Source organism: Alexandromys fortis, unplaced genomic scaffold (genome assembly GCF_014885135.2).
Source record: "Alexandromys fortis isolate MF-2015 unplaced genomic scaffold, M_Fortis_MF-2015_v1.1 scaffold_36, whole genome shotgun sequence".
NCBI lineage: Eukaryota > Metazoa > Chordata > Mammalia > Rodentia > Cricetidae > Alexandromys > Alexandromys fortis.
The window spans coordinates 8,922,663-8,941,818 of NW_026067915.1; the positions used below are offsets into that span (position 1 = coordinate 8,922,663).

At 53.7% G+C, this 19,156-nt stretch overlaps 3 protein-coding genes across 7 annotated transcripts in view; 1 reads left to right on the forward strand and 2 right to left on the reverse strand.

Annotated features, from left to right (window-relative positions):
- Positions 1-3,405, reverse strand: part of Rnf123 (ring finger protein 123) — a 25,741-nt gene extending 22,336 nt beyond the window's left edge. The window contains exons 1-3 of one of the 4 annotated variants that reach the window (XM_050139176.1): positions 3,282-3,405; positions 1,673-1,851; positions 1,318-1,402 (exon numbers count right to left, since the gene is read on the reverse strand). In XM_050139176.1, the coding sequence (XP_049995133.1) occupies positions 1,318-1,402; positions 1,673-1,754 (167 nt within the window). In that variant the 5' untranslated portion in view covers positions 1,755-1,851; positions 3,282-3,405. The other 3 variants (XM_050139177.1, XM_050139178.1, XM_050139175.1) reach the window with 3 other exon arrangements.
- A 1,030-nt stretch (positions 3,406-4,435) lies between these two features.
- On the forward strand, positions 4,436-9,256 carry Mst1 (macrophage stimulating 1). Its single transcript, XM_050139181.1, has 18 exons — positions 4,436-4,574; positions 5,236-5,383; positions 5,465-5,577; positions 5,667-5,781; positions 5,859-5,995; positions 6,075-6,195; positions 6,283-6,401; positions 6,564-6,750; positions 6,911-7,041; positions 7,129-7,231; positions 7,345-7,481; positions 7,565-7,600; positions 7,683-7,791; positions 8,078-8,155; positions 8,326-8,472; positions 8,553-8,659; positions 8,752-8,891; positions 9,032-9,256. Exons 1-18 carry the CDS (start codon positions 4,481-4,483, stop codon positions 9,191-9,193), a joined length of 2,184 nt encoding a protein of 727 aa, XP_049995138.1. The 5' UTR covers positions 4,436-4,480; the 3' UTR covers positions 9,194-9,256.
- Positions 9,257-9,620: 364 nt separating this feature from the next.
- Positions 9,621-18,881, reverse strand: Apeh (acylaminoacyl-peptide hydrolase). Of its 2 annotated transcripts, none has more exons than XM_050139180.1 (22): positions 18,782-18,881; positions 18,574-18,706; positions 17,969-18,095; positions 17,342-17,435; positions 17,180-17,255; positions 16,927-17,090; positions 16,646-16,783; positions 16,458-16,549; positions 16,341-16,381; positions 16,134-16,255; positions 15,581-15,641; positions 14,311-14,405; positions 13,672-13,723; positions 12,392-12,480; positions 11,920-12,058; positions 11,383-11,466; positions 11,224-11,304; positions 10,640-10,728; positions 10,356-10,546; positions 10,164-10,266; positions 9,970-10,076; positions 9,621-9,885 (listed from the first exon to the last, which is right to left on the reverse strand). In XM_050139180.1, exons 1-22 carry the CDS (start codon positions 18,791-18,793, stop codon positions 9,780-9,782), a joined length of 2,196 nt encoding a protein of 731 aa, XP_049995137.1. In that variant the 5' UTR covers positions 18,794-18,881; the 3' UTR covers positions 9,621-9,779. The 2 variants fall into 2 exon arrangements, with proteins under 2 accessions (XP_049995137.1, XP_049995136.1); XM_050139179.1 differs by having other exon boundaries at positions 14,311-14,408.
- Positions 18,882-19,156: the final 275 nt, after the last annotated feature.

Genomic DNA, 19,156 nt, shown 5'->3' on the forward strand with positions numbered 1-19,156 from the left:
AAAAAAAAAAAAAAAAAAAAAAAAAAAAAAAAAAAAGGAGAGAAAGAGAGAAAAAAAAAGAAAGTAGAAAGTAGAAAAACAAAACTGGGGTTTTCCAAGAAGAGTGCAAGGGGAAAGTTGGGATAGACATGATCAAGATGACACATTGTACATAGCTGTGCCATTAGTTCCAGAACTTGGCAGGAATGTCTGAGTTTGAGACTGGCCTGAGTTCAATCCCAAATTGTCCTCTGACTTCTAAAAGTGGCAAGCACAAGCCCCCAAACACACACCAAAAAGAAAAAGAAAGAAAAGGTGCAGGGGACCTAGTGGCGCTACGGATGTGGGACACTGTAATCTGAATACTTAGGTGGTAGAGGCAAGAACCCTCCTCCTCCCCCCTCCCCAAGCTCCAGGGCACTTGGCCTAAATTGAGAGTTCCAGGCCAACCTGTCTTACACAGGGAGACCAGTACCAAAAACGAAAACAAAAGCAACTTGTCTTTTTTCTTTTTGGCTCTTCAAGACAGGGTTTCTCTGTAGCTTTGGAGCCTGTCCTGGAACTAGCTCTTGTAGACCAGGTTGGCCTCGAACTCACAGAGATCCACCTGCCTCTGCCTCCAAAGTGTTGGGACTAAAGGCATGTGCCACCACCAGCAGGCTGCAACTTGTCATCTTGAACGTTTAAAAAAGCATGTTGTTTACTTTGTTTCAATTATTACACAATAATAAGAAAAACAGTGTTTCCTCTCCCCTTATAGATCAGTCTTTAACTTGGGTCCTCCTGCTTTTTAGCATCCCCAAATGTTGGGGTTACATTCCTGAGCCACCACCCTCTGGAACACTTTTCCATAAGGGCTCAGGTTTTTTTTTTTTAAGTCTGATATTCTGTAGAATCTGAACTATGTACATTGTGATATAAAGAAACCAGAAAGGGATCACATTCAAATGGTTACATCTAACTAACAACAGAACAGGGGTATTGCTTCTATTTGTTTTGAAGTTTCTGCTACTTGTAACTTTTATGCAGGTTGAACACAAGTGTATCCAGCTGAGGTTTCTATTATGTTAAGTTCAGGAAGAGGCACAAATGGCCAGGGACATATACATAAGGCCAGATACTGGTGCACACAAATCCTTCCTTCTCTGGGCCCTCCTCAGAAGGAAGGAGCTAGCTCTATCTGGAGAGGAACAGAGTCCAGAGAGCAGACTGGAGGCGCAGGTCTCACAGCAGGGAGTAGAGTGAGAACAGATCTCAAGACAGGCTGCCCTTCCCTATAATGAGTCTCTCTCTGATCCGGCCCAACAAAGAGGACTGGGGCTACACACCCAACCATACCTGCTGGTAGCTGCAGGGGGCCCACAGTCAGGAGAGGAAAAGATCCGGTACAGGTAGTCATTCAGTAGTTTCTCCTGCACAATGCCTGGGTCACAGATCAGAAGAGAGGAAAGAGGCAGGTGATCAGAACAGCTCTTGGTCCCTACTGACCCCACAGACAGCTAGCCTTTGGCCAGCCCAAGGGTCAGCAGAGCAACCACACTGGGGGCATGGCTCCATGGGTGCTGGTGAAGAGCCAGTCACAGGAACAAGGCGTATTAGAAGGCCCAAGTTTCGGGGGACCTGGGCCCTTGCTGTATTTTCCCTTCCTTCTCCTTCCCCCAATACAAACTGCACCCTCCCTGCCAGCCCTTACCTGTGACCCTGGACTTCTCAGCATCTGAAGTCAGTCTATAGCTCTTTCGGGGAAAAGACATGCCAGCCCCCTTGGATGCCATCCTTCATCACTCATGGGCAGCCAGTGGTCCTGGAGGCTGAGCCAGATGCAGAGTGTGTCTACTCCAGGCTAGTCAAAGGCCCACACAGACCTCAGTCCTGCAATGGGAGGAAGGCTTGGGAGCCGGTGAGACTGAACCGTACACATTCACACACATACTAACCTAGGGCTGGGTAAGCATGGGCTCCCAGCTTTCCACACAGCAATGGTAGATGAGATCTAGGCTGATGCCAGGGATACTGTGTCCCACACTGTCTCAGTGCCCCATGCAGGACCTAACAGAGACCAGGCCTTGGCTCTGGGAAAATCATATCAACATGTCCAAAGTGAGGTGGCCCAGAGTAAAAACTCCTATATCCACCTTAGTCAAGGAGTCCAGCTCATATTCAGAAGACAAGACCCTATACCACATTCCCTCAAGTATAGACCACCTGCGGCCACAAGTCCCTCTACTCCCCCAGAGTAAGAGGTAAAGAGATACCTTGTTTAGCCCAAGTTGCCTCTTTTTTCTTATCTAGGTCTCATTAGCTTTCTTGTGCCCCACCCCCAAGCCTTCTACCCTATGCAATCACCACCCTAGCCAAGATCACGCCATAGGCCTTCCTGCCACGGCCTCTCTAGCCCTTACGTGGCTGCAGCTGCTCCAGAAACTACACCCACTCCCCGATGCCTGCCTCACTCTAGAGGTGTGCTGCACAACACTGTAGTCAGGAGACAAGAGTGGTTAAGTTTACAAAGTTAAAAACTTGGGAGGCAGAGGCAGGCGGATCTTTGTGAGTTCAAGACCAGCCTGGTCTACAAGAGCTAGTTCCAGGATAGGCTCCAAAACCACAGAGAAACCCTGTCTCGGAAAAAAAAAAACCCTGAAACTTTCAGTTTCAAGAGTTCAGCGACCACACGGGACTGCAAACTGCAAGGCACAGGTGTGCCATCACCACCGGCCCACAAACTTTATTAGCCTTTAGTCACTGCCTGAGCCAGCCATTTCTTTTCTGCAGCCCACTCTTACCGCACCCCAAACAGGCCCTCAGCTCCCGCCACAAACCCTTGCCTGCCTGCATCAGGCTCGGGAAGGTGATTCTGCTGCCGTGCCTCCCTACGGAGACCCTCGATGGACACCACAACTGGTCCCCCCTATGTCGGAACAGTTGCAGGACTTATTGGACACAGTTATTAAGAACGGGAAGCCAGCCTTTCAGACACTCATTCTGGGGTTCAGGTGTAGAGGATTTAGAGGCGGAACCTGCGCCTGCCCCGGGGCTCCCTTGCTGCTCCTAAGAGATTCAGGCTCGGAACCGAACCGACTAGGTCTGAGTGGCCAAGGACGCCAAGGGCAGCGCGTGCTTCCCCAGGTCGCCTCCGCCTGGCCCCAAGCTCCGGAGGACCTGTCAGGCCAGCTCCCGCCGGGAGTCCTACACCGCAGGCCTCGGCACCCCCAGCGGCAAGCGCTGTCACACTGGATCGGCCCGGGGCCTCGAGGGAAGCCACCGGACCCGCCCGGCTCACAGCCAGGCGGCCTCTCACTCACCCCCAGCCTCAGCCTCCGCGACCGGCTCACAACATCCGCCCAGCTTTTCGGCTACGGCACCCGTCCAGGGCCAAACCGCGTGCCCGCTCGCGCGCCGCTCCTCCAGCCGCGCACGCGCATATGCACAGACCTCAACAGGCCCTTGGCACCAGAAAACACTCCCCCGACTCCCAACCCTCCCACCGAGGTATTCACCTCTGTTTCGCCTGACGGACCAACTGTTTCCGAACCCCGCCTTCCTAGTCCAGCCGAAGCAGGGGACTATATTCTAATTGGTCCCTAAGTCACCTGTCTCAATGCCTACCTTGCTTGGAGGCCTGACCCACATGCAACCTAAGACACCTGAAAAGGCACTTCTGTCAGCAAATTTGCTACCTGTCACACCCGCGCACACCCCTCCCTGCACCAGATCCAATGAGAGGGTTTGCTCACCTTACCTGGAATGACACTTCTGACAGGCGACCGCGCGTGTTCCTGGGATCTGCTGCTAGGGGTGTGGGCTGACCAGCCTACAGCCGGGACTCAACTGATAAGGCGGTTTGGACGGGGAGAGGCAGCGTTAGAGTTGAGAAACAGTGTTCCTCACTTTACAGGGAGAAACTGAGGCCCGGAAAAGTATACTACAGAGGCTGGGAAATCTTGGCAGCTCCTGCTAGCAGGGTCTGGGCATACAGAGATGACGGCGGTGATAATGGGCGGACACCTGTGCCTTGCAGTCTAGTACAGCCACTGTAGTCCCTGAACTCTCGAAATGTGGCAGTGTAAGTGAAAAATTCAGTGTTTAGCTTTGGAAACGTAATCACCTGCATGGTCGGACGACTGTGACCAGCACACCTCTGTAGGGAGGCGGGCACACGGACTTCCGCGCAGTTCCTGGAGCAGCTGCAGTGACAACAAGCTACCTAAGGGACCAATGGAGTAGTCTTGGCTGTGGTGGGGACTGCATAGGGTGCGGGAGAGAGGGGTCTGCCTCAGGGATGCCTAATACATCGGCACAGTACCCTCCTGTCTACTAAATGGAGAGGACTCTTGGGAATCTAGCTGCATTAGAAAGGCCTGTGCCCTTGACCTAAGGGCCTGAGACCTGACCCCCACCTAGCAACGAACATCCTGTGTCAGTCAAGCCCAAACAGGTTCAGAGAGGGGGTGTGGAGCCAGAGTCACCCAATCCTCTAGGAACACATTTCACAATTTCCGGGATGGGGCTGTGGTGGGTCACAGTGCAGCCTCCAGCTATGAGTACGGGGTGGTTTCCCCTTTTGCTGCTTCTGACACAGTGTCCGAGGGCTCTTGGTGAGTGTTGCCCACCCTGATCCCTGTTTGCCTTTTGGAGAGTCCGCCCCAGGTCCCTATGAATATTCTCGTCAAGAGTTTACTTTTCTGTTGGGCAGGGGTTAGTGACCTTGGCCTGCTGAGCAGAGCTGAGAAGGCCTGGGAATTCAAATCTACACTGCTCAGGCCTCCATTAGAACGTAGGCTGAAACAATGAGACAGACCTGGGACCACAGAGCTAGCCGACACAGAATGCGTGGCTTCTAGGCCTAACCTATAGCTAACATAAGCCTTTACACCTGCACTGGTGAGAGCCCAGACTTGGGAGTCAGAACGCTGGAGATGCAGTCTTCCCTAGACAGTATCTTCACTTTGAGTACAAGCATTGTCATTTGAGGGATGAGACAGGCAAGTGTCAGAGGGCAAACACCACCACCCAAATTCTCGGGGAGTAAATGCGTTAGACCTGAGCTCTGTGCCAGGCTTACAGACTAGCTATAATCATTGTGTCCAGGCCTGCCTCCCCGACTCAGTGGATGTAGGGGGGTTAGGTTGGCCCTTGAAAATACACACAAGGTCCACACAAAAGACTTTGTATTTGAGCCCCTAAATGAATAAAGCATGGGACGTGTTACGATACATGTACTGATATGCCAGCCATTTCCCCATGCCCATCCCGCAGGGCAACGCTCACCATTGAATGACTTCCAGCTGCTCCGGGGCATGGAGTTAAAGAACCTCCTGCATACAGTGGCCCCAGGACCATGGCAGGAGGATGTGGCAGATGCGGAGGAGTGTGCAAGGCGCTGTGGGCCCCTTCTGGACTGTCGGTGAGTGGCTAAGTTGCCTAGCTACGAATGAAGGTATGAGACTCTGGGTTACCCGTTAAGCTTGTGTCCGCTGCTCCCCAGAGCCTTCCACTACAACCTGAGTAGCCATGGTTGCCAGTTGCTTCCGTGGACTGAGCACTCGCCCCACACACAGCTCCACCAGTCAAGTCTGTGTGATCTTTTCCAGAAGAAAGGCAAGTGGGAGTGGAGTGAAACAGGGTGAGCAATGGGGGGGGGGGGCGGGAATCCTTGGCCCCTCTGATCTTCTCTCTCTTGCTTCCAGACTATGTACGAACCTGCATTATGGACAACGGGGTCAGCTACCGAGGCACTGTGGCCAGGACAGTTGATGGCCTGCCCTGCCAAGCCTGGAACCGCAGGTTCCCCAATGACCACAAGTGAGACAGATACATTGTTGCTGGTCCTGAGGCAGACTTCCCCCAGCATGCAATGCAGTGAGGTTCTCTGCCTACAGGTATAGGCCCACACCAAAGAATGGCCTGGAAGAGAACTTCTGCCGAAATCCCGACAGGGACCCTAGAGGTCCCTGGTGCTACACAACAAGCGGCAGTGTGCGGTTCCAGACCTGCGGCATCAAGTCCTGCAGGGACGGTAAGCAGCTGGGGTCAAGACTAGGGAGGGAGCGGCAGGCCTGCTCCCATCCAGAAACACACTGGCCCTATGTTTACAGCTGTTTGTGTTTCGTGCAACGGCGAGGATTACCGTGGCCAGGTAGACGTTACAGAGTCGGGTCGCGAGTGTCAACGCTGGGACCTGCAACACCCTCACTCGCACCCTTTCCAGCCTGACAAGTATGTAGGCAGAATCCTTATTCTGAGGATGGGTCTCAGCCCTACTGCGGAGGGGCCTGAGTCCCAGAGTCTTGTTACTACCTCCAGGTTCCTCGACAAAGCTCTGAATGACAACTATTGCCGTAATCCGGACGGATCTGAGCGGCCCTGGTGCTACACCACAGACCCGAATATCCAAAGAGAATTCTGCGACCTTCCCAGTTGCGGTAGGCCGCAGGGACAGGACAACTTGGCAAAAAGTGGCGGGCGTGGCTCAATGGGGGGGGGCGGGGGGGTACTAAAAGTTAAACGTGTGTAGAGAGCACAGCCTGCCGAGTACCAGACACCCTCGCCAGGCAAGCGTAGCTCCAATTGCAGCTTTCGGACAGGACCCAACCTGCCACTGACCACCAAGTCACACCGGCGCAGCAAGGGCAAGACTTTTAACTGCTTCCGCGGGAAAGGCGAAGACTATCGAGGCACAACCAACACCACTTCTGCGGGTGTGCCCTGCCAGCGGTGGGATGCACAGAGCCCACACCAGCACCGCTTTGTGCCGGAGAAATATGCTTGCAAGTGAGGTGACAGATTGGAGCGTGGAGAGTGCGCCTGTGGGTGGGGGCGGAGCTTATGGGAAGGTACGACCTGGGGGCGGAGTCATCCGGTTCCAGCCTGCTGTGGGTTGGCTGGCGGACTAGGTGGAACTCCACCCACTATAAGGGAAGTGCCTGTTCAGGGACCTTCGGGAGAATTTCTGCCGGAATCCTGATGGCTCCGAGGCGCCTTGGTGCTTCACATCTCGACCTGGTTTGCGAGTGGCGTTTTGCTACCAGATCCCGCGCTGTACAGAGGAAGTGGTGCCAGAGGGTGAGGCTGGAGCAGGAGGTACAGAGCCAGGCCAGGAACCGGGAACCGACCCTGGGGCTGACCACTGCCCTTGCCTGCCCACCACAGGCTGCTACCACGGCTCAGGTGAACAGTATCGCGGCTTGGTCAACAAGACCCGCAAGGGTGTTCAGTGCCAGCACTGGTCCGCGGAGACACCACACAAGCCGCAGTGAGTGTGAGCCCACAACCCAGATTGGACCCTAACTCTAGGGGAAAATGCCTTGGCTTCTCATATGTGAGCCCGAAGTGGACCTGACTGGCCTGCTATGGACCAATCCCTAGATTCACACCCACCTCAGCACCGCAGGCTGGATTGGAGGCCAACTTCTGCCGGAACCCAGACGGAGACAGCCATGGGCCCTGGTGCTATACTTTGGATCCAGCAACTCTGTTTGACTATTGTGCCCTACAACGCTGTGGTAAGTGTTGAAGACGCTTCCCCTTGGCTGGGTTTCACCTCCGAAGACCGGCTCCCTTAACCTGAATGAACTTGGTCTTCTAGATGATGACCAGCCACCATCCATCCTGGACCCCCCAGGTACGGGCTTGGCCAGTTGTAGGAACGGCTTCTTTGACCCTGCCCCGCACTGAGGATTTCATCTCCCCCATCCGTCCCCCAGACCAGGTGCAGTTTGACAAGTGTGGCAAGAGACTTGACAAGAGCAACAAACTTCGTGTGGTGGGGGGCCATCCTGGGACCTCACCATGGACAGTCAGCTTGAGGAACCGGTGAGGAAAGGAGCTGGGGGGGAAGGGGAGGGGTGGGAGGGAACTGCGGTTGGAATGTAAAATTAATTAAAAAAAAGACAATTTACAGGCTCAACAGTTTTTAAAATAGTTTTAAAAATAAAATGTTTTGTCAAAAAATAATAAAAAAGGGCCTGAGGCTGTAAACATTGGGGTTGTACCAGGAGAGGATGGATGCCTGGTCCTGCACCCAGAGGTCCTTGCCAAAACAGCAGGTCTAGTATGTGTCCCAGGACTCACTGTTGCTTCTCCTAATCTACCCCTCTAGACAGGGCCAGCATTTCTGTGGTGGGTCCCTAGTGAAGGAGCAGTGGGTACTGACCGCTCGGCAATGTGTCTGGTCATGGTGAGCCTTCCTTGGGCTTAAGGACCGGGTCTCCCCTCTTACCTCATTCCCCCTCTTCCTGCCATTGCCCCCACCACCCCAGTCACTTTCCCCAGAAAAGCCAACAAGCAAAGCTGTTGGGAGAGCTGACTAGGAGTCAAGAATGGTCTAGCAGAGTATCTTTCTCCCAGTCATGAGCCTCTCACAGGATACGAGGTATGGCTGGGTACGATCAACCAGAACCCACAGCCTGGAGAGGCAAACCTGCAGAAGGTCCCAGTGGCCAAGACAGTTTGCGGACCTGCAGGCTCCCAGCTTGTTCTGCTCAAGCTGGAGAGGTAGGTGGACAAGTCAAGAGGGTGTGAGGTGGGGCTGGCCCTGTGGTCATAGATCCTGAATATCCCCATTCCTGCTAAAGACCTGTGACTCTGAACCATCATGTGGCCCTGATTTGTCTGCCTCCTGAGCAGTATGTGGTACCTCCAGGAACCAAGTGTGAGATTGCAGGCTGGGGTGAATCCAAAGGTAAGCACAGTGCATAGACAGATTATTCCAGGCTGGGCAGCCCAGCACTGGTTTTGACTGAGGGCCTCTCCTTACCATCCTCCTCACTCCAGGTACAAGCAATAACACAGTCCTTCACGTGGCCTCAATGAAGGTCATCTCCAACCAAGAATGTAACGTGAAGCACCGAGGACACGTACAGGAGAGTGAGATGTGCACTGAGGGACTGCTGGTCCCCACAGGGGCTTGTGAGGTCAGTGGAGAGCTCCTGGGCCAGGCTGGGAAGGGTTTGGGAGCTGGAATTGTACTATTTGATGACCAAGAAGATGGGAGTTGGGGGGAGGCTAGTCACTGCCAAAGTCCAGAGCCCTCACCAGTTCTCCTACCTGCCAGGGTGACTACGGGGGACCACTTGCCTGCTATACCCATGACTGCTGGGTCCTAGAAGGACTTATAATCCCTAACAGAGTATGTGCACGGCCCCGCTGGCCAGCTGTCTTCACACGTGTGTCGGTATTTGTAGACTGGATTAACAAAGTCATACAGCTGGAGTAGGCCTGGTTAGATCCCTTAGGGATGACAAGACTTCTCAAACATAAAGCAACCTTTCTCTCTGTACAGCGTGCTTCACAGTCTCTGCTTTTATGGAATGAGCTGGTGACTTCTTGCAGGGGGCGGGTGGTTTAGGACCAGCACAGATCTGGTTAGGGGTTCTGATCCTGGAAAAACTTCAAAATGTATGTACTGTGGATGGGCAGGGTGTCACTCATGTCCCAGAGGCATTTCTGGGAATGCAAGGACAATGCAGAGCATTTTCCAACAGACGGGACTGTAGCAGAGAGCTGTTGTCTGCACAGTCCCAGTCGGCCAGGACAGATGACAGCGATGGATCCACTATGGATGTCAAAGAAGGCCAAGGGTTTCTGATCCCCAGGGTGAGGTCTGGGGATGGCTTGGTACAAAGTACCAGCACAAACCAGGCTCTATGTCCTCATTTATTATGCTATGGAGTCCATATTCCTCTGCCCATTCATCCAGAGTCCAGAGCCCAGGAAGCCTCTTGGCTGTTCTGCCAGATCCTGGAGTTTACCAAGAGCAAAGTGCGAGATGAACTGCCCAGTTCCCACAGAACGGTAGAGCTTCAGCTGCCCAAGTGTGTGTGCAGCCAAAGCACAGTATTCATGAAGCTGTCTGACTCCACCTCCACCTCTGATAGCGCGTGGGTGCTTTTGGGATAGAGCAGGAGCCTGTGTGAGAAGCAACACATGAGGATGGAGGGTCCCATCCTGCTTACCTGCCGCATGCTGCCAGGACTGTCCTCTGACACTCACCGAACAGGCACATTCCGGGCCTTGAGGGCACGGTAATACTCCATACCCTGCTTGAAGGGTACACGCCGGTCCTCCTGGCCCAGCATCAGTAACACTGGTGTCTTTACCTAGATGTATGGGGAGCAAGGAGCTGTGGTGAGCTGAGCTCTGGATTCTGGAGGATGAGTGGTACACAGAGAAGGGGACCTGGGTACCTGAGGGATGTACTTGATGGGTGATTTATCCAGCATCTCCTTCCACACATTCAGATCTGGCAGGCAGTCATTGCTATAATGGAAGCCAGTCTCCACCACACACCTATAAAAGGCCAAGCTCATGCAGACTGCAGGATCTCCATGGGAATTTGGGGGTGAAAGGAAGGGCAGAGACCTTTCATGCCCACTCACCAATCAGGGATGTCTGTGGAGCCCATCATGGAGGCAATGTTGATCACAGGGTTCCGGGCTATACAGGCACTGTAGGTCTCTGGGTACTGACCAATCAGGTGGCAGGAGAGGAACCCACCATGGGAACCACCCATAAGGGCCACACGGCTTGCATCAAAGTGTTCCTCCTGGAGCACCTGCTCCACTGCAAACTAAAGGGTGGGCAGAGGACACTGCAGCTAGCTTCCTGTCAGCAACAAAGCCATGAATCCACCCTCCCTGTCAGGAGCCCAGCACCCCGCTACCTGGACATCCTTCACATCCTGGTGACCCACATTGCCTGGGAGAGAAAGGATGCTGTCTTGGCCAAAGCCAGTGGAGCCACGGTAGTTCACTAAAAGTAGGAGACAAGAGTTTTCTTAGTCCTCTGGACCCCATTCCATGGATCAGTGAAGCAGGCCCGAGAACCAGCTGCATCACAGGCTGCCGAGGGGACGTAGTCATGAGAGAGTCCACAGCATCCTTTCCATGGAAGCCTCAAGTAATCCTCATGATCCCCAGGTTACAGAGCCAGAGGCTGGGTCACAGCAACTTTTTTTTTTAGTGGCGGTTTTTTATTTTATTTTATTTTTTCAAGACAGGGTTTCCCTGTGTAGCCCTGGCTGTCTTAGAACTCACTCCATAGTCCAGGCTGGCCTCAAACTCACAGAGATCTGCCTGCCTCTGCCTCCTGAGTTCTGGGGTTAAAGGCGTGTGCCACCACGTCCAGCCCTAGTAGTGGCTTCTAAAGAAAGAACTAGAGAAAAGCCTAATGACTAGAGTGACTACCCAGACATGGGGTACACACAACCCAAGGCTACCTCTTCACTGGACTGAGCTCCTTTCTTACCCAGTAGCACTGCAAAGCCCATCTTGCAAAGCATGGCTGGGAACAGCATCCAGGCAGTGACAAAGGATGAATGGGGTCCCCCTGCAGAAAGGAAAAAGAGGATGAATGGGCCAGCTAGGAGGGGTGGTAGGAAGGCGAGGGCCCTAGGGAGATACCTACCGTGGGGCATGACCACCATGGGTACCTGGGTCTTATCTGGAGGGTTGCTGGGCTGCAGAAGGATTGCTTCAAAGTCAAGGTCAGCTGCAGGGAGAAGGCAGTAATCAGCAAGACCAGTGCTACTGCTCAAGGGCTTCCTCCCCAGCTAAGGCCCCACAGCATGAGTCTGGTCAAGAGAAACAGGCCAAGGTAGCTGACACCATGACACACGGATTCCCAAGGCTTCTGCTCTTCCCGCCTAGTCAGAGCCTGACATCTGAAAAGATTGCATTCTGGCATAGTCACGTAAGCCTCCTGTGCGGCCCATTTTCTTTGGGCCTTTGTTTTCTTACCACAGAGGCTATGCCCTGGCAGGACCTGGTGGTGGTTACCACAGCAGGCACTCAGCTCTCTGGATGCTACTCGCCATGAACATAAGAACAGAAAACGTTTGGAGGAAAAACCCTAGAAACCCTGAAATGTGAGCTCGGAGGGGTCACCACATGCTGTGTGCTGGGGACCTGGAGAAGGTGTTCATCTACAGTTGGCCCAGCTCACCATATTGCACATTCTCTTGGTCTGGAGGTGGATGTAGCACACGAATGCCCCAGTGGATGTCAGGAATGGGTTCAGCCTCCTCTAGGGACACCCACGACACAGACTGTTCCTTCCCAGCAGGAGGCAGGAACCCAACTTTCTGCCAACGGGAAGGAAAATGTTACAGGTGGCCAGCTCTCAGGAACGCATCTCCAAAGGGCACAGCACAGATTTCTGTGAGTGGTTTACCAATTACACTCACATATAAACCACTCCTTAACTCTGCCATGTTTCTTGGCTTTAGGTTCTGTCGTCATCTTGTTCAGGACAGTACAAATGACAGCACCTAGCTCCTACTCACGAGTGCTGTGCTCAGTTGGATCCCAGTCTCTACCCTTCTACACGCTGACCAGCATGGTCAGCCTTTGGACTCATTTGTAAGACCTGAAAGCTCACAACTCCTGTCTTCTAGCCTGGAATCACCAATACTCACCAGGCTCGGGGGTAGGTTGGGCGTGGAGAACTGGGCCACCATGAGGTCCCGATCAATCGTAAGCAGCTTCCAGCTCCCACCAGAGCCCCCTAGAGGAAGCAGATGATAGTAAGGACCTCCACATTTGTACCTTCAACCCTGAGACCACTTCCTCTGAACACCTAACTGCCCTGGGACAGCCTCCTGTTCAATCCCTTGCTTGTCTGACAGACACTGGCTGTGCTCAGGAACTGCCAGACCTAGGGACACAGAAAACTACCAAAGTACTCTACCCACCCCAATGGCTGCAGTGTAGAAAGGATGGCAGCCTAGCCCAAAGCAGGGTCGGGGAAGAGGACCGGATAGGAGTCTAAGGTTTATTCGCTCACTTATTTACTTATGTACGACAGAACCTGTGTGTGCTAGACAAAGGCCTTAGCAGTGAGCTATGTGCCAACCCGGAGACAGAGAAATAGAACAGAACTTTGACATCCATAGTGGTTTGAATGAAAATGGCCCCATAGGTTCACAAGGAGTGGCACTATTAAGAGGTGTGGCCTTGTTGGAGGTATCTGTGGCCTAGTTGGAGGAAGTGTGTCACTGGGGGTGGGCTTTGAGGTTTCAGAAGCTCAAGCCAGGCCTAGAGTCTCTCTCCTCCTGCTGCCTGCGGATCTAGAGGCAGAACTCTGGGCTCATTCTCCAGCACCATGTCTGCCTGAGCGCTGCCTTGCTTCCCACTATGATGATAATGGATTAAACCTTTGAACTATAAGCCAGCCAGCTCCAATTAAATATTTTCCTTATTTAAGAGTTGCCATGGTACCGGGTAGTGGTGGTGCACGCCTTTAATCCCAGCACTTGGGAGGCAGATGCAGGTGGATCTCTGTGAGTTCAAAGACAGCCTAGCCTACATCAAAATTCCAGGACAGCTAAGATTGTTACACAGAGAAACCCTGCCTCGAAAAAAAAAAGTTGTCGTGGTTATGGTGTCTCTGAGACAGCACCTTTCTGGAGGAGCATGGAGTCAGAACAGGTGGAAAATCCAACTAAATCAACAAAGGTTTCTCCAAGGTTTGGGAAGGAGGTGGATGACTGACAGTTGGCAAGGAAAGTGTGCAGATTTTCGGGTAGGGAGGGCTATGGATCAGGGCCCAGGAAGGCAAGTGGAGCTAAGGTGGCAGTGTACCGCTTAGATCCTAAAGGCTGTGGGCAGTGCTAAGAATGACGGAGAGTGCCACCGCTGCCCCCACTCCTAACCCATCCACCGCCCTGCCATCACCCCACTGCAGAAGTCTGCTCACCAGCTGTCAGGGAGGTCACACTGCCCGTCTGGGTGTCCACAGCAAACAGGTCCTTAAACAGAGGGGAGACCACATATGGCACCACATTCAACAGCCCTAAGGGTCCTATCCCTATTTTCTTTCTACTATCTTAGGGACACTTTGGTCTATGGTGGAGGCTACTCTGTGCACCAGGGAGTAGCATGGATGGAGATTCAAATCTCAGTTCCTTCATAATTTACGGGCTATTCCCAGGCAAGATGCAGGAACACCACGGAGCCCTACTTGAGGATGTGAGAACAAATGACATCACATCTAAAAGACCGTGGTACACTATGGGCACCTTCATTTATCCTTCAAGAAGAACTCCTCCAACACCTGGCCTTACAGTGTTGAGGGACCTATCTCAGAGACAGCCCCAGGTTTTCCACTGGAAAACAGGCCTAGGACGCTGCCATGGGGCACCATGACATCTCGTCCCCTCAAGGAAAAGCAAGCCCGGCAGGAGGCTAAAAAGGCTTGAAGGGGCCAGTAATTACGACTGGGACTAGGCATTCCTGTAGGCGCAGATACTCACTCTGACCCAGGTCCTGGACTCCTTGGCCGACAATCATAGGGCAAATGCTGATCTTACCTTTCAACATAATCAGGGGCTCTCACCTGCCGGCTGCGCTGTGCTGAGTCAAAGACCACTCTCCGGCTGTCGGCTGACCAGCATCCCAAAGGCAGAAGACTGCAGTAGATCCCAGAGAAGTCTTCTGCAAGGACAGAGAGGCTTGGGCTGCATCAGAGAGTGGAGGTTTGGGGGGTGGGGTCAAGGGGAATTTACCCAGAACCCCTGAAATTTGTGGTAGAATGATAGTCCCATACATGAGGGTACCCTTACAATGAGAGTTTAGTGAGTAGGGGGTGGAAGGGGAAGGGGGAAAGACTTCTGAGGAGCTGAAGAGGCAGAGCTGACACGCCTCTGAGGCAAACATGGATGCTGTTCCCTTTGGGGCTCTGGTAACACGTGTTTGTCCACTAGTGCTGGGTACAGCAGCTGGCACAGATCTCGATAGCCCCGCCCTTCACTATAATCTTGTTCAGAGATGGAGATAACCACTTTTTCCACAAACGAAGACACAGAAGCCCGTGGAGGCCAGAGCACTATCCAAGGATAAACAGCTAATGGGTAGAGCTGAGATTCAGACTAGGTCCCCATTACTGTCTCCTTGCAAACCAAAGAAGACGTGTGTGTGCTAAGGATGAAATACAGGGCTTTGCCCACGCTAGCCGTGTGCTTTATTCCTGCTGTATCCCTGCAACTTTGTCCACTGGACCTGCCCACTACATTCTTGGAACTTTCTGGGTAGCTTGAGAAAACAAAACTTTCACCCCATATCCTTGAGATGACCTAGGGTTGCAAGCAGAGCTGCAAACACCTGATGTTCTGTCTCTTAGCCAGGAGCCACCCTTCCAGAGGAGCAGCTGACTGAGCCTGGACAAGGGCTGCCAGGGTGGAATACAGAGTATCAGAAAACCCTCAGGGGCTGGAGAGATGGCTCAGAGGTTAAGAGCACTGACTGCTCTTCAAGAGGTCCTGAGTTCAATTCCCAGCAACCACATGGTGGCTCACAGCCATCTGTAATGAGATCTGGTGCCCTCTTCTGGCCAGCAAGGATATAGACAGACAGAACACTATACATAATAAATAAATAAATCTTAAAAAAAAAAAAAAAGAAAGAAAACCCTCAGGCCCAGCACTTCTCAAGCATAACACTTCAATCTAGTGCTCTTTCTGAGACTCATCCCAAGCCAGCTCAGGCTGCTAGGATCTCAGTTTCAGTCTTCAACTTTCTATTACCCATAGTGGGGGCTGGGCACACGGCTGGACTAACAAGGAGGAGGAGGAACAGACAACTGATTTCCCCTGCCAGGCACCCCTCACCTCCCAGCTGCCGAGGTACAATGTCCACCACCACTGAAGTGACCTTGGTGTACCAGTCATACTGCAAGAGAACACAATGGTTAAACTCACCAGAGCAGGGATCTCAGGGCATAGAACACTATGTATATCCCTTTCAAATGCAACTTTGGATACCCTTGGGGAGTGGTGGGAGCTGATATATCTCCTTTATGTTAGCCTGGATCAGGTGCCCACAAGGATCTCAGATAGGCATGTCCCTTGGGCTTCCACCAGACACCCAAGGCTCTTCTTGGGCAGGGGCTGGGACTGTGTAACCCCCCACTATATACTAGTTCCTTAGAGAGCCTGGTACTTATGGATGGGAATTAACAGACAAGCATCTCTGTACTTGGAGGATGCTCTTGAGGTGGTGAGCCCTCAGAGTACTCAAGCCTCTGGTCCTCCTTGAAAAGTCAGGCCACTAATACAGTGAGGCCAGGAGAGAACCCTGAGGGGGAGATCATGCTGGCCCTTCGCCTCGCATCCCCCAGCAAGAAGCTAACTACCCTTCTGCTGACATCCACCTCCAGCTCACCAGGCAGAGCTGGCCACACTGGTGATGAGGAAGTAGAGACGGATACTGCAGGTAGACGATGCGACACTGGTCTGGGCTCAGCCGCGGAGAACAAACAGCCAGCGAATCATCCGAGAGTAGTTCTAGACCACACAGAAATATGAGCATCACACAGACGGGAAAGGTTAACGCATGTCAGGAAAGCACATGTGGGTACCAGTCACTCACCACACTTTCCCCCGCTCAGGTCCACATAGTACAAGGCTGATCTGGAATGGTCAGAAAGACACTCAGCTCCGTGGTCGGATGGACCATAGGACCCTCTGCCCTACCCCACTTCCTCACCTGCGATTGGTGCAGAAGCGGACACCTAGCCGGAAGGGCTCGTGCCACCAGCCCACAAACACCACACCTGTGTCGCCAGGGGCCCAGAAAGCCTGTAAACAAGACCACAAGGGAGGTATAAGCAAGGGGTACTTGCTCGAGCAGGGCATCCCAACTACAGGAGGGGCACAGGTCAACCCGCTGCTGACCTGTCCGGGGGACACATGTTCAGGGACGCCCTCGAGCACTGAGATGTTGCCACTCTCAATGTCCAGCACACAGAGCACAGGAATGCTTTTGGAAACCATGGTTTCTCCCCAGTCTTCGTAAAACACAAACTGATCCCCCTGAGAAGAGAGGACACTCGATGCTCAGAGCGTCTACAGAAGCCTGCCCTGCCTCCCCAGGTCCACAAGGCGCAGTGCGGGGAGTATACGGAGTTGTAGGGCAGCTGGGCAGGGCCTTCACAACCTGGCCACATCACAAGCACCTTGATGGCCTGGTCTGGCTTCTTCGGCCTGGCCATCTCATCATCGCTGGCACTGACGTCCAAGGCTTTGGTTTGAAAGAAGGACTCAGCCTTGGGGCGCTTCTTCTCCGCCACATACAACAAGTGTGTCTCTGAGTATGACCAGGAAAGGCAGCCAAAGCAGTCTGGATGCAGGGAGGGACGATTAGGGGGAACCCAAAGCTATGGTTGCCCCATCTTCCCACCCTGCCTGCTTACCAGCCGGGGGCCTCACCATCCTCATAAACAGGCCCATGTTTCTCCAGGGCTGACAGGTTGAAGCTCTTGAGTTTCCGGTTCTTCTCCCAGACCTGAGGACACCTGGGCATCAGGCTGGCTGCTTTAGTTGTGGGGCTAAGGGACCTACGGCCTGCCACCTCATCCCTTGCGGACTCACCTCCAGGAACTGTTTTTCCTCCCCTGGGGCTGTGCCCCCAGCCTTGCGCAGCACAGCTTTCATGGAGCCCGAGGGAGACTCTCTGCTCAGCAGCCTGAGTATCGGGGTTGCAGGTCAGGATTACACCAAACCCCCCAAATAGCCCTGTGCTTCCCCTTTCCTGGTCACAACCTCTTAGGTGAGACTCTCTCCTTCCTTTCTTTATAAACCGTCATTGGTCTGGTGTTGCAAGATCAGAGGTGGCAGCACAGGAGACGATCTATCTCCCAGCTACCTCCTAGGTAAGTCTGAGACCCCATCCCACACCAGCCCACGAAGCACTTCCAGCCTCAAGCTAGCGGACCTCGTTTCTCTCTTCCTTAGGGGACTTGACTCTCTCCAGATTCCCAGGGACCTAGAACCTGGTCTGGAAGGAGTTTCTAGTATTTAGCAGGCCCTATCTCCAGAGACCAAACAAGCTCTCAAGGAGCAGACACCTGGTTCTTTGCTCCCCTCAAGCTCCCCAAAGTTGTCCCGGCAGGGGATAGGTAAAGAACTCTATGCCCTAAGAACACATGGCGGGCATTTATGAAAGGCTGGCATGGTAGGTGGCTGTGCTCGTGTCTGCAAACCTCCTCTCACACTTACTCCCCCCGGGTCTCCACACTGTTGCCTGCAGGCCCCGCAAACACCACCGAGTCTCCATCATGGAACACTAGGTACTGGCGGCAGAATCGGATGGTCTCCATTCGTTCCAAGTCCCTCTGAGTCCATTCTGCAAGGGAGGCATGAGGGTGTTCAACTTGTCTGGGCCAGTTTGGGTCACTGCCCACCAATCAAGGCCTACCTTGCCCAATCTGTATCCAGACACCGTGAGTAAAGCCTGGGCAACGCTTCCCTTGACATAACCTAAGCCCAGGCTTCCAGAGCCCCGAGCGGACAGCCACTTGGAGAGAACCTACTGCAGACCGACCGTGGAATTTCCAGGGCAGCAGAGCACATGTACGGGCCGGAGAGCCCTGTGAGGGCCACACTAGCACCCAAGTCTGAATTTGACTCCTACACCTTCAACTCATTCACGGGCATGACTAACCAGTAAGGCCAGTACAGTCCCCAAAACACCTGTGCGCAGGAAAGCGGCCCGGGTTCCTCCCCGTACTCGTGTGTGCCGTCAAGCAGCGAGCCCTCCACATTTCCCACCTCGCCATCTGGGTGCACTGCCCATCGCCACCCAGTTCCCTCGGTCTACACACCAGTGTGCACCGTCCGATAGAGGCCCCCATACTGCGTGGTGACCTCCGGGCCCAGGCAGGCGGCGCTCAGCGTAGGCTGGCGGCTAAGGCCCCGGTACAGCGCTGCCGCCTCCTGGGGCTCACTCAGCAGCACCTGCGCAGGGGACACACCAGGGTCAGGCTCGGCCCGGGCTACGGAGGCCACGGGGGCCGCGGGTCGAGCCCTCACCTGACGCTCCATAGCCCTTCCTTTCAGTAGCAGCTAAGGCCCGGAAGTGAGGCTTAGGGGGCGGGGCCTAGGGCGGCCCCCCGTTTCCGCTATACCCGAAGGCAACCTGGGACAGGCAGGGCCACTCGGTGGGAAGGCGGGGCTTGTGAAGGAGCCGCCCCGACGGGAAGGGCGGTAAAGTAGTGAAACTAGACTAGGCAAGTGGGAGGCAGACGGTGTGAATCCAGTCCTGGGCTTTTTAGAGAAGGGAAGCTGTGGGTACCCGAGAAGTGAGAGCGGACGTGTGGCAGCGGAATGCAGGAGCCGGTGTCCGGGGATAGGCGAGGTCTGGGAGGGGCGGAGGAAGACCGGTTGTGAGCAGAAGGCTGCGAAGTC

Excerpts from the sequence above, each read along its gene's own strand:
- Mst1 (XM_050139181.1), top strand. The coding sequence starts at position 4,481 with ATGGGGCTGTGGTGGGTCACAGTGCAGCCTCCAGCTATGAGTACGGGG. Across the intron at positions 6,402-6,563 it reads CTGCGACCTTCCCAGTTGCG|GACCCAACCTGCCACTGACC; the intron begins GTAGGCCGCAGG and ends GCTTTCGGACAG. Across the intron at positions 8,660-8,751 it reads AGGCTGGGGTGAATCCAAAG|GTACAAGCAATAACACAGTC; the intron begins GTAAGCACAGTG and ends TCCTCACTCCAG.
- Apeh (XM_050139179.1), bottom strand. Across the intron at positions 14,409-15,580 it reads TGTACCTCGGCAGCTGGGAG|AAGACTTCTCTGGGATCTAC; the intron begins GTGAGGGGTGCC and ends CTGTCCTTGCAG. Across the intron at positions 10,547-10,639 it reads AGGATGTGAAGGATGTCCAG|TTTGCAGTGGAGCAGGTGCT; the intron begins GTAGCGGGGTGC and ends CCCACCCTTTAG.